This window comes from Salvelinus sp. IW2-2015, unplaced genomic scaffold (genome assembly GCF_002910315.2).
Source record: "Salvelinus sp. IW2-2015 unplaced genomic scaffold, ASM291031v2 Un_scaffold939, whole genome shotgun sequence".
NCBI lineage: Eukaryota > Metazoa > Chordata > Actinopteri > Salmoniformes > Salmonidae > Salvelinus > Salvelinus sp. IW2-2015.
The window spans coordinates 59,719-85,123 of record NW_019942657.1 but is presented as its reverse complement, the minus strand read 5'-3'; the positions used below and the strand labels follow the sequence as shown (position 1 = coordinate 85,123).

At 43.8% G+C, this 25,405-nt stretch overlaps 2 protein-coding genes and 2 pseudogenes across 2 annotated transcripts in view; all 4 read right to left on the bottom strand.

Annotated features, from left to right (window-relative positions):
• The window catches only part of LOC112069227 (ribonucleoprotein PTB-binding 1-like), a 20,053-nt pseudogene extending 18,893 nt beyond the window's left edge, over positions 1-1,160 (bottom strand).
• Positions 1,161-2,434: 1,274 nt separating this feature from the next.
• LOC112069226 (non-receptor tyrosine-protein kinase TYK2-like) lies at positions 2,435-15,187 on the bottom strand (annotated as a pseudogene).
• Positions 15,188-20,912: 5,725 nt separating this feature from the next.
• LOC112069230 (hsp90 co-chaperone Cdc37) lies at positions 20,913-23,944 on the bottom strand. The gene is made up of 8 exons (XM_024136516.2): positions 23,573-23,944; positions 22,874-23,155; positions 22,647-22,752; positions 22,449-22,564; positions 21,933-22,055; positions 21,664-21,846; positions 21,470-21,541; positions 20,913-21,290 (listed from the first exon to the last, which is right to left on the bottom strand). Exons 1-8 carry the CDS (start codon positions 23,681-23,683, stop codon positions 21,150-21,152), a joined length of 1,134 nt encoding a protein of 377 aa, XP_023992284.1. The 5' UTR covers positions 23,684-23,944; the 3' UTR covers positions 20,913-21,149.
• Positions 23,945-24,067: 123 nt separating this feature from the next.
• LOC112069225 (hemicentin-2) overlaps positions 24,068-25,405 on the bottom strand; it is a 28,224-nt gene continuing 26,886 nt past the window's right edge. Inside the window, exons 15-17 of the mRNA XM_070438456.1 lie at positions 25,043-25,375; positions 24,671-24,922; positions 24,068-24,417 (exon numbers count right to left, since the gene is read on the bottom strand). Of these exons, the coding sequence (XP_070294557.1) occupies positions 24,672-24,922; positions 25,043-25,375 (584 nt within the window). The 3' untranslated portion in view covers positions 24,068-24,417; position 24,671. The remainder of the gene's footprint in view (positions 24,418-24,670; positions 24,923-25,042; positions 25,376-25,405) is intronic.

Below are 25,405 nucleotides of genomic sequence, written 5' to 3'. Positions count from 1 at the left end.
TCAACTTCAGCTCTCCATTCTGTATCTTCAGGTAAGGCAGTCAACACTAACTTGGTACTTTGTGGCACTTACCTCTAAGAGTCCAAAGTGTGGGTCTTACACTGCGGCGATCAATATGAATGCTCATCTGAGAGGATCCTAACCAGCGGAGCAATCTGGGTGCAACTAACGAGCCCACACGGAAAGACAGTTTAACATTCTTCAGTGTAGCAGTACTTCCTGTATCAGCCCACTGCATGCATGGCTAGCCCTCTTTCATCCATGGTCTGCATACAAGACCCGTGAAACACCGCTCAGCTAGGTGTCAGCTGAGGTCTTCGCCCGTGACATGGCAAACTCTCGGAACGAAGGATGTTTTCTCTTTTCTGGAGCTGATGCATTCCAATGGCTGGCTTGCTGCTTGCTCCCTTGTAGCAACCTCGGACTTTTGTGTTAACTCTTTGTAGGTTTGTCTTCTAATGCCTTGAGTGGAACTGCTCCTGATGGCTAAGGATGTAAGCACACCTGGGAAGCCTGGGTACCATCTAATGGGGGAAGTATTCGTGGAGAAGGGGCATCGGCAATCTTTCAACAATTTCAACATCGGCGGTCTTGGTGTGGGAATGTCTGAATAGGAACAGAACACTGCCGGCTTGCACTGGCCGCAAAGGCGGACTCTAACCGGGGAATACGTCAGCTGACATGTCCCATTCGTTGGTCAACAAGAGGGGGCAGTTAATGTGGAGAAAAGTTGGCATACGTTTTCTGAGACGCGGAGAAGTCCATCTTCAAGGCATGTTATCCATTTGATGCTTTGTAGAGAGACCTTCTGCAAAACTTATAGTAAAAACCTTAACAAGCGTGTTCAGTGAGAGATTACTCATGACAAAGATTCCATGTAATCTTTCCAGAAACAGCACAAGCCGAAAGTTCAAAAAAATGAATTAAATATACAGATTTATTAGATTAATATATTTTCCCCCAGTCTTTGTCCAAAACATTTGCATTATACTCCGTAAAGACGTTGCCATGTTTAGGCCTTATTCACCTGGATACAAAAAACAATCAACCAGACAAATTTTTTCTAAAATGTTTCCATTCTTAGGAACCTCAATTCCTTATTAGTGTCTGTGGTAGGGCCACAGTTGATAGTTGGTCCTACTACCGGCGGAGTCGCCCATCACCACGAGTTAGTAGGGTTTAACGGAACTCTTCCCATCTAACTCGGACTGTGTCCACACACTAATTACAAAGGATTTAGTGTTTTCACATACCGGCTGGTACTTTGTTTCCAGGTGCATTTCTTTTTGGAGTATGTGAATAGACTCCAAGTGTTCCTTGGCTTGTTGGCCAACGCTGTTCTGCATGAATTGTGTGCAAGCTGTGAACTGGTGTGCAAGGCAGGAATGAGAGATCTCATGCTTACTACTGGCAGGTGCAAGGTCAAATCCTTCTRACAGGTTGTAGATGGTGTGACTTTGTCATCTGTGCACAGGAGGACATCCTAGTTGAAAGGATATATAAAGATCTACAGGTTTCAAAAACTATAAGAGTTTTATTTTTACCACTTTTATTTTTACCACTACTTGCAGAAGTGTCTATGGTTTTGTGAAAAATAAGTATTGATGTTCTTGTGAAGAAATCTACAGTAGAATAGATTTGTTTAAAAACATGTATTTCAGCAAATGTTCAACAGTTCAGTTAATCAATTACACATCTCTAACATTGTATTSAATCTTGCATTCTGGCTATTCTGTGTTTACTTGATTTCTTTCCCCCACCACTAAAATCATTGCCTAATTAAAGCCAATACAAGCTCCACACAAACTGATATTCACTACAACACAAATGATTGATACATGTCGTAGATAAACAAATTATTATTTTTCTGCTAGCAAATAAACACATGTACATTTACACAGGCTTGGCCCATGCTCTGGACCGGATCAGAGACGGCACKGTCCATAGGCAGCGCACCTTGTTCTTCATCCCCCTCAGTCGGAGCAGGGCCAAGCCACATCTGAGTAGGCAGTTTGCTCAAGTTGACAAACACAAGAGGACTTCCCTTTGCTTTGCACTCAACAACCTTTTTTAAAAATACACAATTGGTCATTTACAGTCGGTGAAAGTGTTACAAATGATGAACTAACAATTCACAACCTGCATTTTTTGGACTTCGGTCAAATTTATTAAACACAGTCAAGGGATACAAATGCTTACTTTTCAACATTGACCCACWRAAACATTTAATARATACAAACATAAGGAAAAACATATGATACAATAAAAACAGTAAATGTTTAATATTTACATCAATACAGAAATAAAGAGAAACTGTTGGTAATTTACATGCCTCAATTGAAGTGTTATATTAATCATGTGAACATTATGAGTGACAAATCATGTGGAACGACAGCTCCTCTCCTCTTCTGGATAGTAAATATTTCATATGAATGGGATCCTCCAACTCGGGCTAAAATGTAGAACCTAATTGGATCAGTCATGGAACATGGACCCGGTTCTCCTCCCGAGACAGCACTATAGCTGCCGTTCAGGGAATTTCACACCTAAAAAATATATATCTGTCGCATCAAAATAAAACAAGTGCCATCACTAAGGGCTCATCTATATGAATGAATAGATGGGAATTACTAAAAACCTGAGTTCCTATTTATTAATACAAAGAGCAGTCTACTCCTTCAGAACAGACAGAGGGCACTGTGGTTCAGGGTGTGGTGTAGACTCTAGAGTAGACTTATGTAGCAAAGTGCTGAGGTATACAGGAGTAAGGCCAGCTGGCCTGTGAAAAAGTAAGGTTCTCATTAGCTAATTTGGGCCAGCCGCATATTGGGTTGCCGTTCGTATGGCTTGCGAATCGCTTCGATGGAATCAATGAGGGATTTGAAAGATGGCCGTCTCGCGGGGTCAAAGTCCCAACAATGCTGCATCAACATGTGGACCTGTTGAAAACAAGACAGGTTCGTTTCCCTAGGTGCATCTGGCTTACAGAAATAATGAAGATTGTGTGAGTGTTTAGCTGTATGCTTTACCTCGCTAGGACAGTCTCGGGGGCAGGGCAACCTATTGTGTTTCTCCAGCAGCTTGATCAGCACCATCACCGTCATCTGACCCGGCACGTTATCCATCACGTTACCCATCATCTGAACAAACTTCTATAAAAAACACATACAATACATACACGTCACAATTAATACACTCAGCAAACCACACACTGACTGCATCAGTATTATGTAAAGGGTTGGTGTCCTTGATTAAATGGATCATGCAGATTTAGACTGAGCTAGATTGAGAGAGACGAAGGATGTCGTTTCGTACCACTGGAGGGCTCTGACGATGGTAGACACGTGGGTTCACGCGACTCATAGTAGCGTTCACGCCAAAGGTACAATATGTCTAGAAGAGAAGGAAAACTTGCTCTCCTTCAGACACTCAATCGCATACCTGTAAAATAAGTCAAAGTTAGCTGAGACACCTTTTTTAATGCACACATCTGAACTCTAAATTAGCAGCACAGAGCCAGCAGGGAAGTAATTGCTAATGGCTCTAGACTCACCAGTAACAGGACTGTCTCATCTCTCCACGCACGGGTAGTAAACATTCTCCCTCTGGGATGTATTGGTAAGGCCAAAGTCCCCGATCTTCACCAGATGCTCATTTCCACCAGTACGTTCGCGGCAGCCAAGTCCGGTGGATGTATCGCTTCGAGTGCAGGTAATCCATCCCCTTAAAAGGAAAAAAAGCAGAAGGAGCAGGAGGAGAGATGAGGGGACCAAGGTGAAAGAGAGTAGTGGTTAGAGAAGAAATAGAGTACTTTAATCTATTGTTGTATGAAACAATATTCCAATATTGGATAGCAAATCTTCACTTGAACCAAACAGTGTACCAGCTACAGAACCCTAGAAAGAATCTAGATTACATATACAGTTTAAAGTTTACATACACTTAGGTTGGAGTCATTAACTCATTTTTTTCAACCATCCAAATTTCTTGTTAACAAACTATAGTTTTGGCAAGTCAATTAGGACATCTACTTTGTGCATGACAAGTAATTTTTCCAACAATTGTTTTACAGACAGATTATTTCACTTTAATTCCACTGTATCACTCAATTCAGTGGTCAGAGTTTACATACAGAAGATGCTGTGCCTTTAAACAGCATGGAAAATTCCAGAAAATTATGTCATGGCTTTAGAAGCTTCTGAAGAGCTACATTGACATATTTTGAGTCAATTGGAGGTTACTGTGGATGTATTTAAGGCCTATCTTCAACTTAGTGCCCTTGTTGACATCATGGAGAATCAAAAGAAATCAGTTAAGACCTCAGAAAAAAATGGTAGACCTCCACAAATCTGGTTCATCCTTGGGAGCAATTTCCAAACGCTGAAGGTACACGTTCATCCGTACAACACATAGTACGCAAGTATAAACACCATGGAACGCAGCCGTTATATCGCTCAGGAGGAGATGCTTCTGTCTCCTAGAGATGAAAGTACTTTGGTGCGAAAAGTGAAAATCATCCCAGAACAGCAGCAAGGACCTTGTTGAAGATGTCTGGAGGAACACGGTACAAAAGTATCTATATTCACAGTAAAACGAGTCTTATATCGAATAATCTGAAAGGCCCCTTAGCAAGGAAAAGCACTGCTCCAAAACAGCCATAAAAAAGCCAGACTATGGTTTGCAACCGCACAGTGGGGACAAAGATCATACTTTTGGAGAATGTCCTCTGGTCTGATTAAACAAAAATAGAACTGTTTGGCCATAATGACACTTGTTTATGTTTTTGGAGGGAAAAAGGGGGAGGCTTGCAAGCCGAAGAATACCATCCCAACCGTGAAGCACGGGGTGGCAGCATCATCTGTTGTGGGGGTGCTTTGCTGCAGGAGGGACTAGTGGAACTTCACAAAATAGATGGCATCATGAGGGAGGAAAATTATGTGAGTATATTGAAGCAACATCTTCAAGACATTAGTTAGGAAGTTAAAGCTTGGTCGCAAATGACTTTCAAAATGGACAATGACCCAAGCATACTTCCAAAGTTGTGGCAAATGGCTTAAGGACAACAAGACAGGTATTGGAGTGGCCATCACAAGCCCTGACATCAATCCTTATAGACAATGTGTGGCAGAGACTGAAAAGGGATGTGTGAGCAAGGAGGCCTACAAACCTGACTCAGTTCACAGCAGCTCTGTCAGGAGGAATGGGCCAAAATTCACACAACTTATTGTGGAAAGCTTGTGGAAGGCTCCCCGCGAAATGTTTGACCCAAGTTAACAATTTAAAGGCAGCAGCCAAATACTAATTGAGTGTATGTAACATCTTCTTGACCCACTGGGAATGTGATGGAAAGAAATAAAAGCTGAAATTAAATAATTCTCTACTATTATTTCTGACATTTCACATTCTCAAAATAAAGTGGTGATCCAACTGACCTAAGACGGGGAATTTTTACTAGGATTAAATGTCAGGAATTGTGAAAACGGAGTTGAAATGTATTTGGCTAGATGTATGTTAAATATCCGACTTCAACTGTATCTTTATATATACCAGCCCCACGTGCAGTGCCTTGTCTCACCTGGCAGATCTGCTGTGCAAAGAGGGGCTGTGACCAGCCCAGCCAGGGGATGTTTTTGGTTAAGGTCATCTCTGAGGCTGCCCAGCGGTAGAAACTCCATAATCAGCTGCACCGTCTGCCCTCCTGTGGAGACAACGAAACAGGCATTTACAGCAGTCACTCATACATACAGACGCTAACCTACACACGTATATGTGAACAGATGCTGGAAACCCCCCACACATGAACATGTCATATGTAGGAAGGAGCCAAGCAAGAAACGTAATAAACAAGCATTGTATGAAAATGAGACAGCTAGTCATATACAGCAGGTGGATGACAGACAGGTGAGCTTGACTGGATCACATGCCACTCACCCAGCTCAGAGCAGCAGCCCTTGTACTTGACTATGTTGCTGTGGTAAAGAGACTTGAGGATCTCAATCTCCTTCATCCAGCCTTCATGGAGATGGCTGCCTCCCTCATGCTTCAGGGCCTTCACTGCCACATAGTCCCCTGTCCCGTCGTTGGCTGGGTCATACACATAGAGCATCACCTTCCCAAAGTGACCCTGGAGACAGAGAGAGAGCACAAAGCATTCTCTCAGAGGGAGGCCAGGGAATACATAATGCTAGTACATTTTACATAATGCTAGTAGATCACAAAGTACAACAGAAGATGAAGAGCACAGAGGGGTTTATGTTGTTCTGCGGGGAAATTAATTCACCTCCCCTAAGTCCCGGATCTTTTTCAAGTAGCGTTTGAGGAAAACGTTGGGGTCAGCATCCGGGAGAGACTCCAGGGGGGATATGTCAGGATCTGATCAGAAACCAGGAGAGCAACATTAAAGCAACACTAATCAATCACGAAAATGTGGTCAATCTAAATGCTAGAGGAGGAGACGGAGAGAAACAGACTGTGATCCAAAGAATAAAAGGAGAGGACATACTCTTGATCTGTAGTTCAGTGAGCTCTCGAAGCACAGTGCGGAAGGACGGCCTCTCCCGGGGTTCGTAGGTCAAACACATGCTAATGAAGCTGGCCAGTTCCTGCGACGAGGGCTCGGTGAGGCGACTCCGCGTCTCATAGAAACGCTCTTTCTGTTGGCAGGAGAGAGGTCAGGGTTCAGCCTGAATCACAGGCATGGTAAGAGGATGGCAGATAAATGAGTTATGATTAGAGGGAGGAGAATTGAAGGGCATTCACGATAGGGCTGTAGGTACCTCAGTGAGCGTGCTGCCACTCATGGGCAAATCTCCATTGTTGCAGATCTCCAGCAGTGTGGCTCCAAAGCTCCACTGGTCGGCAGCTCTGCCGAATGGGGAACTGCTTGGCACACACTCCGGGGCGATCCATGGGATTCGCTCGACACGCTCTGTAGAGCATACAGACAGTCTAAGTCACACCAGGCTATATAATACCACTACATTCAATAGGTTCATGAATCACATGGACTCACAGCGCAAACTAAATAACCTCTAAAGCCTTCCTGCTAAGTGTCAATATGATGACAAGTACAAGACAACCAGGAAGTGGGCCTCACAGCAACCAGGAAGTGGTTTGCACAGGGCTTCCTGTGACTCAATCTGATCTAAAAGAATGAAGACCAAACAAAATCACCAGAGACGGAAATTGAGGGTTGACAAAATAACTCATTGTGGAGAGATTCTATTTCTCATGTAGTGAGTGTTGCCCAACATGGAAGTGGTCTGGTAGGAACTAACTGTTTTATTGGTCAAGTAGGAACTAACCTTCTCTGGACAGCACGTTGAGGGCAATGCCTGGATCGCTCAGCTTGACAAAGGGAAAGGTGCCCTCCTCCAGACCACGGCGAGCCACCAGAATGTTTTTGGCACAGACGTTACCATGTACCAGTTGTTTAGTCTCCTGCAGTAACCAGGTGGTAGAGGTAACAACATAAAGTACATGCAGGTGGYAGATGAGGGTTGGCAATACATTAACTATGGACACAAGGGTTTAGAGTTTGAAACGGAGGGACTATCACAGAAGASAGGAGATCAACATCCTAAAAGATCATTGTTTCATACAATTAGTGAGGAGTAATCTTAGTTTGTTGTGATGTGAGGGTATCAGGCAGACTTACAAGGTAGCTCAGGGCACTGGCCAGCTGTTTGGCTACAGTAAATTTCCACTGAGGAGTGACCAGCGCCCTTTCCCTTCGCAGGAACACATCCAGAGGCCCAAACTCCACAAACTCCTCCACCATGATGTCTGCAGACAGGTCAAAGACAAGGATTATTATCAAGGATCACACRACRTACTMTTAGAGATYASCYACACTTCAATGTATTGAMTCTAATTWAAYGGKTATGGTTTGGCTGAGAGTCAGGCTTGTGYTTGTACTGTACACCAGTCCTGTTYCCTAGTAATTCAAACAACCAATACAATTAACCTTCTGAGAGYGAAGTGTCAGTGCTGAAGAAGGAAGTTGCACAGCTGAAWGAGGAAGTGTGAGGTTGAGTAGTGCCARGGTGACTTACTCTCAGATCCTTTGACAGACACTCCGTGTACAAAGACCAGGTGACTGTGAGATACTTGGCTCATCAGACTGGCTGTTTCAAAGAACGCCTACGAGAGGACAGGAAAGAGGAAGGATTATCATGACATTGTAAACAAAGGTTCACATTCAACAGAGTTGAATTGGTGAAAACGGTAGTTTAGAACCAACAAGGTACTTAAGAAACCGTTGTGTGAATGTGGCAAACTGGGTTGGAACCTGGGATGGTGTTATCGCACAGAGCTAAAGTATCCAGGTCTCAGGTAAGGTTACTCATCACGCAATCAATTCCTGTAAGAGGATAATGATACAGTATTGGTAACTCACTAATGCTATGTCCTTGTGGCTCTGGTCCAAGATCTTAAGAACCACTCGGATCTCTTTGCGATCAGTAAGATTGTTGTTCCACTTGTCCTCCTCATCCTCCTCTGCTCCGCCCCWCACCAACAGACTGCCTGAGTAGATGTTGGTCCTGGTCCCACGGCCCAGATGCTGCTCCTGAGCACAGGGACAAACAGACATTTTAGAAGTACTGCGTACAAACCGTACAAAGATAGAGAAGAGCATCAGTGTTCAGTAGTCAATTCCAAAAATGTATTGGAATTTAGTGAAACTGGGAGGTACTGTTGCAAAGTGTTTCGCTACGGTGTGCCCTACTGAATATAACCCAGGTGAAACATACACAAAGGAGGGCGCTGACAGAGAGATGTATAGAAGAGAAGAATGCCCTCTCTCTCACCTGGGTGATCTCCTTGTCTTTGATCTGATGGAACCTCAGCTGAGTCAGACAGAGGGCCACAGAGTCAGGCTGAACACACTGGTCCGCACCCTGCCTCATCACCAAGAGGTTGGACAGTTCTGCAGCACACAAACACTCATTTAAATACAGTATAGGAAAACATGGACACACAACACTACCTTACAGAATAACATCGCTGTACATATGTTGAGCCGTTGTATGTTAGGGTCAGAACAACACCAATGCACATCTATAAAAAACACATCACACACAAACTAACCTGCAGGTCGGGGTAGGCAGCATTTCTTCACAGTGAAATTGTCCGTGCCAGACTTGAGCACAAAGGTCTGAGACTGTCGGTGAGGCTCCTTGACACTGGAGAACTCCCGGTCCAGCCTTCCAGAGGAACACTGAACCACTATGCAGGATCCTGAACTGCTTGTGGATTGCAGCTTGTCCATCCTATAGGAAGCCAGCAAAGACACACACATGCATCCAAATATATACTTCTAATGACATTGTATTGCTTTTTATATTTTTGGACTCAACATTTCCCATGTTCCTCGTTCTTCAGGGCTTGGTGTGGAGGCACTTTTACCTGACTCTTGTTTAAAACAGCTAATATGATGCGGTGGTAGTCGAGGACGCTCCAGCGCACAAGAAAGGCTCCCTCTGCCACGGCTTCCTTCCTCAGTCTCTGCAGCACAAAGTCATCACTGAAAAGACAGTCAGAATTGTAGTGGGAGCCAGGGCAGTGTGTGATGTGTGTGTGTGTGTGTGTGTGTGTGTGTGTGTTGTTGTGTGTGGTGTTGTGTGTTTGTGTGTTACTCACTTCATTGGTCCATGAAGGCATTGGTGGCACTGAGCACACTCTGGGCGGAGCCACCTCGTGACACAGGTAGTGGTGTGCGTCTGCAGTAAGCCGGAAGTACCCGTCCAGCAGGGAGACGAAAGACAGAGCCTCAAGGCTGGAATTATTTGAACCTCCTACACACATATAAACAATCATCCTCAGAAACACCACCTACACACATTTCGCAGTCAGATACTCCGCTACCATACAGACATACATCATATAGTAAGGATGCAACTTCACACACACACAAACCTAACTTGAGATCGCACACTTGACTTAGGTTTTCGCATAAATCATGACTGTTGTCAATGGATTTCACAAAACATGGAGCTACGTGTGTGTATCTCAAGATAAGTTTGGGGCCCAACAGAAAGCAGTTGAGATGCAGGTGCTCGAACCATAGAGAAGTTGTCTTGTTTAATGATGCTGACGTTGGCTCCAGTGATGGTGATGTGGGAGATTTCAGGGAAGTCGCAGAAAGACGTCCATGTGTCAGAGGGTTTGGGTTCTTGCTGGAGGGGCGATTGCTTCACACTTTTCCGATTCCCTAAGTAATCGTTCCCAAAGTAACTGTTGGTCTGAGGCTAGAACGGATAGACACAACTTACAGAGCATCCCACAGAAGGCATACTARGAGAAACACACAAAGGAAACTCACAGTTCTAACTAGCAGTCAAAGGGCCTGATAAACATCCAATGGGACAGACATACCTTCTTCACTGTCAACTTCCTCCACTGAATCCCCTTGGTACCAGACACCATGACCTCATGCATGACCTGAGGGCCAACGTTCTCAGGGTCAGATGCCCCAAGGGCATGGCTGGTGTTGAGGTAGGAGCCGCTCCCGTCGCCCCCGTCCTTCCTCAGCTCCAGGTGGGCCGTGAGGAAGGTCTCGGTGCCAAAGCGGGGGGCTAGGTGCTCCAGAGTAGACATGTATTTATACATGACCTCCTGGGAGCCCAGGCGTCCTACGTCCACAGTGTGCTCCTGGAAGGTCCTCACAAAGTCAGCAAACACACGCCGGATACGGATCTTGGTCAGGAAGTTGTCCCTCGCTATGTGTTTGGAGAAGGATCTCGGAATACAGCGCAGGAAGCTGCAGTATGGCAAGGGGAATATGGAAGTAAATCAAAACATTACGGCTGCGTTTGTAATGGCACTAGTTTCCCTATATAGTGCACTAGTTTTGATAGTGAATAAGGTGKCATTTTCAACACAGCCTCAGACTATAGTAATGTCTGAAACCTTGTCWAAGCCCTTCCTGAAGCAATGCACCCATCCCCTCTGACTCATGGCTTACCTGACAGACTTTGCCACTTCCTGTAGCGTGCAGCCTGAGCGCAGGGCCTGGTGAGACAGGTGCAGCACAGCCATCCCCAGACTCTCATTCTTAAAGCAACTCAACTCTTCCTTTCCTTGAGCATCCTCCATCGGCGTGACATCATTCACAAAATCAAACTTTGCCTAAYRGAAACAAAAGGGAAATGACTTATTTCACAATATGAAAATGTCCGTGTGACACAGGAATATTATGTTAATGCACACTTCCACAGGAATATATGAATACAAACACATTTTGGATAAAACACGCCTCATTCTGAAACTCACCTGGCAGAAGAGGTATTCCAGGGAGGTCATTTCTAGTAGAGGTGAGCCCCCGTGCTCTGTCCCTGACCGTGGGGCATATCGCGCCACTGACGGCTCCTTCTCACTCAACCCATGCCAATTCCGAAAGTAAAACCTGGGAACAGAAAGAGAAAATTCCCTATATAAATATGCCTGTACGTAAAAGCATACAGTGCATAGTCTCCCCAAACAGACCAATACTAAACTCTCCTCCTAACACATCACACAACACTAAAATAAAAAACAGTTGGCTGGTATGCCCTAGCCCGTCTGAGCGTCGCTGTGAATGCCTCTCCCGCTAGCACAATTACTGACTGGGAATTTGGGTTCTGACCCTCCACAGGATGTCCGCTCAGAACAATGCTGATGCTCTCTCTGGGTTCTGATCCTCCACAGGATGTCCGCTCAGAACAATGCTGATGCTTCTCTGGGTTCTGATCCTCCACAGGATGTCCGCTCAGAACAATGCTGATGCTTCTCTGGGTTCTGATCCTCCACAGGATGTCCGCTCAGAGCAATGTGATGCTTCTCTGGGTTCTGACCCTCCACAGGATGTCCGCTCAGAACAATGCTGATGTTCTCTTGGGTTTCTGACCCTCCACAGGATGTCCGCTCACAAAAAATGCTGATGCTCTCTCTGGGTTCTGATCCTCTCACAGATGTCGCTCAGAACAATGCTGATGCTTCTCTGGGTTCTGATCCTCCACGGGATGTCTGCTCAGAACAATGCTGATGCTTCTCTGGGTTCTGATCCTCCACTGGATGTCTGCTCAGAACAGTATGCTCTCTTGATGTTCTGGAGTCGCACAGGATGTCCGCTCAGAACAATGCTGATGCTTCTCTGGGTTTGATCTCCACAGGATGTCCGCTCAGAACAATGCTGATGCTTCTCTGGGTTCTGATCCTCCACAGGATGTCCGCTCAGAACAATGCTGATGCTTCTCTGGGTTCTGATCCTCCACAGGATGTCCGGAATAACTAAGGTAGGCTGAACAGCCAAACTAACGGGACTCAAGGGAAATGAAGGGAGTGTGAGGGAAATGTAGGTAGAGAGGAGGGGACGGGATGGCCTTTTTTAAACACACCACACACACACAAACTAACCTCATGCGATAATGGAGTGTCAGCTTGTCTGCTCTTCTGGTTGAAAAAATGGTTGGGACTGTACACAGTGGGATTCAGGGTCATACAGGGAAAACAGGACATGCACAGTGGAGATGATACCTAGGAGGACAGATATATAGGTACGCACACCTTGGATTCACCCTTTCAATGACATACAGTGCATTCAGAAAGTACACTTCACTTTTTCCACATTTGTTACGGTACAGCCTTATTTAAAGTGGATTAAATAAAAAAAATGTCCTCATCATCTACACACAAACCCCATAATGACAAAGGAAAATAGGTCAAATCAAAACTCTAATCATTATTTACATAAGATTCAGACCTTTGCTATGAGACTCGAAATTGAGCCAGGTGCATCCTGTTTCATTGATCATCTTGAGATAGTTTCTAAACTTGATTGGAGTCCACCGTGGTAAATTCAATTGATTGGACATGATTTGGAAAGGCCACACCTGTCTATATAAGGTCCCAAGTTGACGTGAATGTCAGAGCAAAAACCAAGCCATGAGGTCGAAGGAATTGTACATAGAGCAGGCTTGTGTGAGGCACAGATCTGGGGAAGGGTACCAAAACTTTCTGCAGCTTGAAGGTCCCAAAAGACACAGTGGCCTCCATCATCTTAAATGAAGAGTTTGGAAACACTCAAGGACATCTTCCTAGAGCTGGCCCGCCCAGCCAAACTGAGCAATGCGGGAAGTAGGGCCTTGGTCAGGGAGGTGACCAAGAACCTTGGGTCACTTTGACAGAGCTCTAGAGTTCCTCTGGGAGATGGGAAAGAACCTTCCAGAAGGTCAACATCTCTGCAGCATCCACAATTAGCCTTGTGGTAGAGTGGCCAGATGGAAGCCACTCCTAAGTAAAGGCACATAACACCCCTTGGAGTTTGCCAAAAGGCATCTAAAGCTCTCAACCATGAGAAACAAGATTCTCTGGTCGATGAAACCAAGATTGAACTCTTGGGCCTGAATGCCAAGCGTCACGTCTGGAGGAAACCAGGCACCTCTCATTCCATGCAAATAACATCCCTACAGTTAATCATGGTGGTGCAGCATCATGCGGTGGGGCTGCTTATTTTCAGCGGAAAGGACTGGGAGACTAGTCAGGATCGAGGGAAAGATGATCAGAGCAAAGTACATCGTTGATGAACCTGCTCCAGAGCACTCAGGACCTCAGACAGGGGGGAAGGTTCACCTTCCAACAGGACAAGGACTCGAAGCACACAGCCAAGACAACGCAGGAGTGGCTTCGGGACAAGTCTCTGAATGTCTCGATCGAACATCTCTGGAGAGACSTGAAAATAGCTGTTCAGCGACGCTRCCCATCCAACCTGACAGAGCTTGAGAGGATCTGCAGAGAAGAATGGGAGAAACTCCCCAGATACTGGTGTGTCAAGCTTGTAGCGTCATACCCAAGAAGACCCGAGGCTGTAATCGCTGCCAAAGGTACTATAACAAAGTACTGACTAAAGGGTCTGAATATTTATGTAAATATTTCAACATCAAAAAAAAATAATACATTTGCAAGCATTTCTAAAAACCTGTTTTTGCTTAATCATTATGGGGTAATGTGTGTAGATTGATGAGGAAAATAAACTATTTAATCAATTTTAGAATAAGGCTGTAATGTAAKAAAAAAAAATATGGAAATTGTGAAGGGGTCTGAATACTTTCCTCAATGCCCTGTAAAACCCAGATTCCTGGGGTCATCAACCCAAACACACCCTTACGTGCCTGGCTGCCAATGTCCTCAAACATGAGGAAACAGAACACCACACAGCTAACCGMWGAGTCCTAAATTCTTTCTCAATACTCACACAAAATATTCTTTCTGTTTCATGAAAACAATAAATGGCACTTGTTCTTACCCACAGTCTGTGCTGCAGAGATGGAAAGCTRCTCAGCTGTCACTTTACCCTCTGTGTGGGTCAGATAGCGCTCCCCTCCCTTGGTCCAAAACAGATAGACATGGACGCCTGGTCCCTGAGGAGGCTCACACTGGCCTGTGGATGACCCTGTCCTGGTACTCTTGGAACGGCCACTTCGAGACATCATGGACCAGGCTGGGTCACAACACCTGTCCCAGGTAGGAAGTAAGAGAAAAGTATTTCACTGTAATCCAGCACTTACCACAAGCAGTAATTCAATAGTGTCTTGCGGTGCAAAATCACTAATTGAAAAGAAAATTAGATAACAATTAAGAACATACGTTTTATACATGGGTTTTGTTAATATCAACAAAAATTATACTCAATTACAATGTAAGCCTTATTGTAGCAAGTAAGCACATCTGGATCAAATAGATTTGTTACCATGTAATTGTTCAGCATTATTACCATGTTCTGAGAACTCGCYATATGATTCAATATTTTCTAGTAAGGCCTTCCGGGGTATTGCACATGAACTTCAGTAAAGACGCATATTTAACGATAACATGACATGAAAATCCGGATAGAATTTATCCAATGTTTCCACATTTTAAAAATCGATTCTCACCAATACATTAATCACTTCGTCATCGAACATGATTCTCACGGATATGGTGGCATATAGCCTCAGTGTACTGTAAACAATTGTAAACCAGGGCATAAAGCCACTTCCTATAATGATCTGATAAGTATGCTTATCCGCATGCGAATGACCGGGTATTTGTAAATTGTATTGCACATTTGTCAAACTACAGGTTCTTACCATTTAGTTGCGTCCCTAAAACGTGTAGTTAGAAACCCAATCAGGTTGAACCGAAGTCCACTCTTCGTATGATTTCCTAATGCGTGTTTCCCCTACTCCTACGCATTCCCGTGAAGCGCATAGAGAGAAGTCAGCTACCAAAGAAAAACACCGAAAGACACTTTTGGCCACTCCCCTTGAACCAGCTGTACTACAGTAGGCTTGTGGGATAGTCAAATCAAATCGTATTTATCACATGCGCCAATACACAGTTGTAGACCTTATCGTGAAATGCTTACTTACAACCTTAACCAACATTGCCGTTAAGAAATACACTACCATTAAAAGTTTGGGTCACTTAAAATTTTTTTTTTCCATGAAAACATACATGAAATTAGTTCAATGAATAGGAAATTTAGTCAAGAGTTGACAAAGTTATAAATAATGATTTTAATTGAAATAATAATTGTGGTCCTTCAAAAATTTTGCTTTCATCAAAGAATCCTCCATTTGCAGCAATTACAGCCTTGCAGACCTTTGGCATTCTAGTTGTCAATTTGTTGAGGTAATCTGAATAGATTTCACCCCATGCTTCCTTGAAGCACCTCTCACAAATTGGATTGGTTTGGTGGTAGCGACGGACATTTCCGGCTCTTTTCAGTGAGCCGGCTCGTTCGGCTCAGCTCACCAAAAAGAGCTGGCTCTTTTGGCTCCCAAACGGCTCTTTAAAAAAAACATGTTTTGTATTTTTTCAAGTCAAACAGTTTGCGATAGTTTGACTATGATTGGTGTTAAAACAATTCMAATTAAATTATTAAATGAAATCATACTCCACCTTAACCACAATGTATTTAAAAATGCATGGTTTGTTATGAAAAAGAATGCTATTAAACATTTTCATTTAAAGTATACATTTTTAATGTATAATAACAAAGTGCATATAAATCTAACCATTCAAAACGAATACAATCTGAACAGAATAATATAATATTGCACCATATCAAAGAAAAATAAATAACAATGTGCAAAACTGCAGCATCCCACTTAAAACATTAAACTGGTCCCTCTTTTCTCTTCTTTATTGCCATGTTATAACGAGCAGCACACAGCAATGCTGACCATATTTTGCTTTTATGAGAGATTTGCGTTCAGAAATGCAAGCTGCCCCACTTTCGAGGGGCTGATGCGGTTTCTTCTCTCAGTAATTATTTGTCCCGTTTTCGAGAAGACCCTCAGAGGGAACGGCTGTGGCCACTATGCAGTGTCTCCCTGTCATGACTTTAGTAAGCTGTGGGTAGACAGAGGCCTTGTTCTTCCACCAGCTCAGAGGATCTGCAGATCTTTGGAGGGGGGGCTCCTCCAAATAGGATCGGACCTCCATTTATGGCATCTGCTGAGGGATTCCTTCGTGCTGCATCCCCAGTTGCCCTCTCATCAAACAGCATCCAGCAGATGTTTGTGGCACTACTGCTGCTGGTGCTTCTGCTCCATCTGATCCCTCTTCTTCCTGTTGRCCTGGTGCCTGAGTCAGCTGACTGCTGGGGCTGTCCCTCCCTGCTGCTGAGGTTATTCTTTGAAGAGCCTCATCAATCGCTCTGGCATCACTGAAGGCTAACTTCTTAAACCTGGGGTCAAGTGCAGCGGTTTCTGATAGCACGTGATTATATTCCATTCTGTGGAACTTTCTGTCCATTGATGAACATAGGGTGTCCATCAACTCTGTCACATGTCCTGTGGTTACATTTGCTTCTCTCTGTTGGCTGGCTGTGATTCGCTGCAGACCCTTACACAGGAGTATAATTTTTGAGGCTGTCACATAGCTGAAAAGAGAGAACAGTAACTTATTAGTTCAGGTTCATGTTTTGTCTACTGATACTACATTCTCATCTACATATATAATACTGGATTAAATAATGATGTAGTAATAACTGCTTACTGTACCTCTCTCCATGGATCTCCACAGTGACCTGCTCAAAGGGTTCCAGGACTCTGCACACCTCCTCCACCATCTCCCATTCCTCTTTGGTCAGAGCATCAATAGGTGCATTGACAATGACCAGGGTAGAGATGATGGCATCCTTGGACTCAAGAAACCACTTCAACATATAAAATGTTGAATTCCACTTTGTAGTGCAGTCTTGTTCAGTCCTCAGCTCAGGCATCCCCATCTGGCGTTGTGTAGACTTGAGTTTTTCAGCACCTACTGTGCTCCTGTGGAAGTATTCCACAGCTGCTTTCACTTTGTCCACAGTGAGCTTCATCTTCAGAGCATCTCTTACAATCAGGTTGATTGTGTGGGAAAGACATGGATGATGGGTCAGTCCATTTAAACATTTTCATGACTTTGGTTATGTTCGCTGCATTGTCGCTAACACAACAGACCACTGAAGAAAGATACCGAGAACAGTTAGACTGTGTTTGAACCGACCTGGCAGGAATTGAGAACACTTATGAGGACAGGGAGGACTTCTCAAGGTTTCTCTAATCTCGGGGGGAATGGAACTGTTGGCTGGGTAGGGATACACAGTGGTGAGAACCATGAAGAAGGATAAAACTCACATACTGTTTGTGTGTATGTATGTGCGTAGGATATCTACTGTTTGTGTGGAAGTATGTGCGCAGCTATAAAATGGATGTCTTTGTATTCTTGACCTTAGAACGTTCTCGTGAATAAACTGTACTAACCTTTTGCATGAGCTGAGTCTTTGCCTAATTATTATTATTATACCCATGGTCTTACAAACCTCGGGGATTGGTCAAAGCTATTGATTGATAGTTATTATCATTGGGATTGAAAATTCTCGTGACAAGCTGTGCATAGAACCGGCTTTATATGAGATTTTGTTTTGGCAAATTCTAAACTATGCTCTAACATTGTCTACATTATTAAAATGCATCCAAATGCTACTGTGCTTCCGACTCATTTTCCAGCTGTTGTTTTCACAGCTGTCCTTCCTCTCTCTCCTCCTCGGCAGCTAAGTGTGTGACTGTGAGTGAGTTGGCTCGAGCCTCCCTCACGCATCTTTGGTTCATTGGTTGACACTGCGTGTCTGATTGACAGGAACAACAGGTGAGGCTGTTAGTCTGAGCAGACAGTCAGAACGAATGTGTGTGCGCTTGAGCATTTAGGCCTACATTTTCTTTCGTTTTGAATTAGTTAATTCTAATAATTTAAATATTTTGATTACTCATATCTTAATTTTTGTAGATTTTTATAAATAGATTTGGCTCTTCTGATATGCGAGCCGGCTCCCAACGTTCATCTACAAGAGCCGACTTGTTGGCGAACGACCCATCACTACTTGATGGGAATTTCTTACAGTACCTTATGGTCAAGCGGCACCCATGACAGCTCAATAGGGTTGAGATCCGGTGACTGTGCTGGCCACTCCTTATAGACAGAATACCAGCTGACTGCTTKTTCCCTAAATAGTTATTGCATAGTTTGGAGCTGTGTTTTGGGTCATTGTCCTGTTGTAGGAAGAAATTGGCTCCAATTAAGCACCATCCACAGGGTATGGCATGGCGTTGCAAAATGGAGTGATAGCCTTTCTTCTTCAAGATTCCTTTTACACAGTACAAATCTCCCACTTTAGCACCACCAAGCACCCCCAGACCATCCCATTTCCTCCACCATGCTTGAAAGATGGCGTCAAGCACTCCTCCAGCATCTTTTCATTTTTTCTGCGTCTCACGAATGTTCTTCTTTGTGATCCGAACACCTCAAACTTAGGTTTGTCTGTCCATAACACTTTTTTTCCAATCTTCCTCTGTCCAGTGTCTGTTCTTTTGCCCATCTTAATATTTTATTTTTATTGGCCAGTCTCAGATATGGCTTTTTCTTTGCAACTCTGCCTAGAAGGCCAACATCCCAGAGTCGCATCTTCACTGTTGACGTTGAGACTGGTGTTTTGCGGGTACTATTTAATGAAGCTGCAAGTTGAGGACTTGTGAAGCGTCTGTTTCTCAAGCTAGACACTCYAATGTACTTGTCCTCTTGCTCAGTTGTGCACCAGGGCCTCCCACTCCTCTTTCTATTCTGGTTAGAGCCAGTTTGCACTGTTCTGTGAAGGGAGTAGTACACAGCGTTGTACGAGATCTTCAGTTTCTTGGCAATTTCTCGCATGGAATAGTCTTCATTTCTCAGAACAAGAATAGACAGACAAGTTCCAGAAGAAACTTCTTAGTTTCTGGCCATTTTGAGGCTGTCATTGAACCCACAAATGCTGATGCTCCAGATACTCAACTAGTCTAAAGAAGGCCAGTTTAATTGCTTCTTTAAATCAGCACAACAGTTTTCAGCTGWGCTAACARAATTGCAAAAGGGTTTTCTAATGATCAATTAGCCTTTTTAAAATGATAAACTTGGATTAGCTAACACAACGTGCCATTGGAACACTMGAGTGGTGGTTGCTGATAATGGGCCTTGGTACGCCTATGTAGATATTCCATAAAAAAATAAGCCGTTTCCAGCTACAATAGCCATTTACAACATTAACAATGTCTACACTGTATTTCTGATCAATTTGATGTTATTTTAATGGACATAAAATGTGATTTTCCTTAAAAAAACAAGGCCATTTCTAAGTGACCCCAAACTTTTGAAAGGTAGTGTAGGTGTAGACCTTATCGTGAAATGCTTACTTACAAGCCCTTAACCAACAGTGCAGTTCAAGAAATAGAGTTAAGAAAATATTTACTAAATAAAATGGTAAAAATAAAGAAGTAACACAGTAGAATTACATAACAATAATAAGGCTATATACAGGAGGCACCGGTACTGAGTAAATGTGCGGGGGGTACAGGTTAGTAAAGGTTATTTGTACATGTAGGTAGGGGAAAGYGGCTATGCATAGATGATAAACAGTGAGTAGCAGCAGTGGGGGATCAATGTAAATAGTCCAGGTGGCCATTTGATTAATTGTTCATTAGTCTTATAGCTTGGGGATAGATGTTCAGGASCCTTTTGGACCTAGACTTGGTGCTCCAGTATGGCTTGGGTGACAGGAGTCTGACAATTTTTTGGGCCTTCCTCTGACACCGACTGGTATATAGGTCCTGGACGGCAGGAAGCTTGGCCCCAGTGATGTATTGGGCCGTACGCACTACCCTCTGTAGCGCATTACGGTCAGATACCGAGCAGTTGCCATACGAGGCCGTGAGGCAACCAGTCAGGATGCTCTCGATGGTGCAGCTGTATAACTTTTTGGGGATCTGGGAACCCATGCCAAACCGTTTGTCTCCTCAGGGGAAAAAGGTGTTGTCGTGCCCTCTTCACGACTGTCTTGGTGTGTTTGGACCATAATAGTTTGTTGTACTTAACATTATTATGCAATGGAAGACGGGTGAAACGATCTAACAATATTTCTAATCAATCTAAATTCAAGAACACCCTATCCTGACTCATGTAAACCACAGTGTTATTTTTAATAGCAAATAATACTCAAAAGTGATTCTCCATCAACTTAAAAGTTGATGTGAGGTGACACCTGCTGGTCAAATTAAGGAGAGAAAACAATGAGCAAAAAGGTCGTAAGGGGCCAGTGGACTGGATTCAAAATGTCACATGTTGATATGATCCAATTTCAACCTCAGTTACTAGGCTATCCCACGTTACGTCACTATGTATAATTCTATCACATCAAGAACTGAAATCCTGCCATGCCTTCCCTATACATGTAGAACCAGTAGTGAGACTATTGAATGAAAAAGAGAAACCATGTTCCCCAGCAACTGAAAGCACACAAATACAAGGTAGACAACAGATTGGCTGGCTGACACAGTGTACAGACACACACACACAAAGAGACTATGTACAGGCACACACACGTTTAAGAATACAGCTTTACTAATAAGGCCCAAGCAAGAATTGTTTAAAAAAAGAAGAGCATTCAGCAAGTGATATTGGTGTGATATTGTTGTCCACAAAGAGTGGACATCACCACAGAGAGGTTACATTGTTCCAAAGCGTTAAGGAGAAATTCATGAAAACATTGGGAGTAGCAATAGAAGTGATGACTACATAGATGACAATATCATCATCGTAAAGTCAATTCATGTCAATCATTCTATCTTCTGTTCGCCCATCTCCTTATTCAGCTCTTCATAAGTAGCCTCTTCCTCCTTGTCGTCTCCCTCGTCTGCCCGTGAGTTAGGGACCCAGAGGCCAGAGTCAATGCATCTCTTCATGTGGACCTTAGCCTCCTGACGGGTGGGAACAATGACATTCAGAGCACCAGTTTATAACAACTTCAGGTTTTATGTCACTATTCAGTGTGCCTTTACATTTGTAGTACAATGTATGTTGTCATATGCTTGCCCTGAGCACGTGGAAGACAATATAACAAAAGAAACACAGGAATGGATTTGGTTTTGTAACCTACCGTTGGGTCCAGCTTAGTGATGACAGTCTGCAACATGGCAATGTCCTTCTCGTCAAAACATTTCTGCATCTCCTACAAAAAGGACAAAATAAATGGCTTCACTAACTTGCAAAAACAGAGATAGGGATGATGATGATTATGATGGAAGAACGGTGCTAAATGATGGAGGAGGTGRAGCAGTAGATGTCCTGTACCTCAGGTAAGGACTCATACACCTCGGCTGGATCCAGTCCTCCGGGCCCCAGGCGTTTCTGTCTCTCCTCCTCTTCGTACTCCTTCATGGCCCTCTCGATGCGGATCTTGGCCCTGCCACGCACCCTCTGCTTAAAGGACTCCAGCTCATCATTGAAGGCATCCTGATACTGCTGATCTGCAGTCTGAGCGAGGGAAATGTAACTGTTAGTCTATATGCTTTGCTATTGAGTGCAAGTGGGAAATGTATTACCTTTACACGCAAACAAACCTTTATCTTGTCGAAGAACTGACGGAAGCAACCGCGGGGATCCACCTTAAGGCTCTTAGCCAGCTCCAGGATGAACTGCATCACTATGGTCTGGTGGGCCACCTGCTCCATCAGCGCRTTCTTCTACAGGAGGAAAACACCAACAGGACACTGACATTAACCCTTGTGTATGCTCATCTGTATCAAGAAAAGGCAACTGCATGTGTACTTCGTACTGAGGCATGTTTGGGCAAATAAAGAGGATCAGACGATCACTTACTAACCTACTTCATAACCTTCTCTACACCAGGATTGTGTTCATTATGCACCAAACATAAGAAAATGGARAGAAACAGGGAAGGACTACCTGGATTTGTTCAACAAGAAACACTATCGTTTTCTGTTTCATAACATTTTGCTACCCTGTGRCCTACTGAATATGGCCCTGATGAGTGTCCTCGGGGGTAATGTATAGTGGATGAAATCCCTGATGGGTTATTAGTGGTGAGGTTTGTCATATTACGGTTCTGCTCTCACCTCCTCCACCTCCAGGTCAATGCACATGATGACTAGGTAGTTGGCCGTCTCCTCACACACCAGGTGAGGGTTGTCTGATAGGTACTTCTGGCTGTCYTCCCAGCGTTTCATCATACCTGACAACAGAGACAGAMACCATGGCCATGACAACTACCCACAAAGAATGGGGACAACAAAGAATGGGYWAATGACTCTCACCAAAGTGTTTGATCTCTTTCTCATACTTCTCCACAAAGGTCTTGTGTTTCTGCTCTTTCTGCTCCTCGGTCTCCTCCTTCACATCTGGCTTAACGTTCATAACACTCTGGGAGGGAGGGAGGGGTAGAGAGAGAGAGAGAGATCGGAGTGGGGCAAGACAAGTGGCATCAGCAAATAACCATCACCTGCAGCCAGTGAGAACCAGTGGTTCCACACACTAAACGCACCTTGCTGAAGCCCTCCTTGCAGAGTGTGTCTACGCTCCATGGCATCTTCTTCTCTTCCCGCCGGTGGTCCTCCAGTTTCTTCTCCCAGTCTCGCTCCTCCTTCTTCAGCCTCTTCTCCTCGGCCTGTGCCTTGCTCAGCTCGGCTTTGGCATCGTCCGTGACTGAACTGGACAGATTCTTTGTCTTCTTCTGTGCTTCAGTCAACTTGCGCTTAGATTCAGCTAGCCCCTTCTCCAGGTCCTCACCAGCCTTTATGAACTGGTCCATTCGTTCCACACGCGCCTAGGTGATGGTGGGGAGAGGGGTCAGGACAAAGAGATCTCATCGAAGATAACAACGCCAAATGTTATGTTTATCTTTCTTTCCATTGCGTTTATCTGCGATAGCAGGCTGTTTACAAATTCTGCAAATCTAGAAAGCTAGCTAATAATGTGATAATTAGCTAACTTACAGAGACCAAGAAGCTATCAAATYCATCACTCTAATTTATTTAAACCTTTAACTAGGCAAGTCAGTTAAGAACAGGGTCTTATTTACAATGACGGCCTAGGAACAGTTGGTTAACTGCCTTGTTCAGGGGCAGAACGACAGATTTCTACCTTGTCAGCTCGGGGATTCGATCTAGCAACCTTTCAGTTACTGGCCCAACACTCTAATCACTAGGCTACCTGCCGCCCCAAACGTTCGACATAACGTTACCTCATGTCTCCATTTGAAAAGGCTGGGTGTATCGATGTTTGGATGGGTGTCATCTTCATCATCTGAAACCTCAATGTGGTCCCACACGCTGTAGTCTATCCTACTTGTCATTCTAGCTACCTAGCTAGCAGGCTAAAACGTTGCTTGCAGCAAGAGCACGTTAAAAGTGAAAATAACAGATGTGAGTCTAATGATACAACGTAACTATCTAACTTCAAACCTTGTTAAAAATTATATCGGTAGCTAATATATTTACTATTGCTAAACAACAATAGTGCACAATGTAGCTTTAGCTTGCTATGGAGAAAACCCTAGACGTTTCCGTTTAGACGTTTTCCACGTCTCTACGTAAACTCGTCATTGAAGAACGTCAAGGCAAAYGCATGTGGGTGGGGCATAAGATTTTTATTATAAAAAAAGAAATATAAAGATTATTTAGTTGTTTTAATAATAATAGCCTACCATCATTGATAATAATAAAACCAACTGGCCATATAAATATACATTTGTCATTTTATTAGTGTTTTTATGCATGTAAAAAAAGAAAGAACATCATAAACAACAACGTAGATTTCCAAAATAAAGTTAATGGATAGCTTATTAATGGATATAATTATTCACATTACCTCGCGTTCTAGGGTTCTCCACACTGAAAGTGAACTGTATACCCTACATATATATTTAAACACATCAAAGTATACGTTATGTTGCAATAACAACAAGAATCAATCATAACACAATAATATGCTACTATAAACTATTACATGACCAAAGTCTTTAAAAATGTAAGGCGATTCCTTTTTTTCTGTGCGATGGTCTGGCTGACAATGATGACATTCTCACACCTGTAACAAAACCGTGCAATTGATATTAGAGAATTGATATTGATATTATATTCCCTCTGCTAATCCCCCAAACTTGGACTTTTGTTTTGTAAAGCCAACACTCCACTGTGGGAAAAGTCACATACCTCCGATGTGGCCCTTTGTACCTTCAAATAAGAACAATGGCTTCTATAACAAGTGTGATGGTAGGGAGTGCTAGTTCTATCCTCTAAATGTGTGCATTTAACAATGCCCCCTCACTGTGTCCTCCTACCTTAAGACTTAGTCTTGATGATGAACTGCTTACTCTTCTTGCCAATCTTATTAGAGGAAATGCAGGTGTAGGTCCCTGGAAGCAAGGAGGAAGAGGTAAAAACAGGTTGGTCCTCCATCTTCTCTTTGGGATCTGAAGACTGCCAGCTGTACACAGGACTGGGGCTTCCTGTAGCCGTGCAGTTTAATGWGATTTCATCCCCCACACCGATGTCCAGGGTCTCAGCCTCAGGACTGAGGAAGGATGGGGGGTCTGAGGAAATAAGTACAAGGGAAAGGGATGGATATTGCATATYAACGAATACACAAACACAATTGMATTTCATTYTTTCTCATGAAACTATTAATGGTTGGGTTGAGTGAATAGACTCACAGTGCACAGAGACGTTGAGAGGCTCTGATGTCACTGAAGGAGGRGGTTGTGGTCCCTCTGGTCCCAAMTCCAGCTGAGCCACYCACTTGTACTGGGCTCCGTTATCAGCTTTGGTTGGGGTGATCAGGAGGATGGAGGATACTTGGACAGGGGAGGCAGGGGTCAGATCAGAGAAAGAGTGGTTGTAAACTTCAGTCTGCCCTCTGTACCACCTCAGGGTGAGGTATTGAACAGGGGCGATGTTCTGGACATCACAGAGCAGCTGGTACTCTTTCCCCTCCAACATGGGACCAGTGTGGTTCGCTGAGCTGATGGTGACACTGTCTGGAGTCTCTGTGAAATATCAGCTGGTTAGTGTGTCAC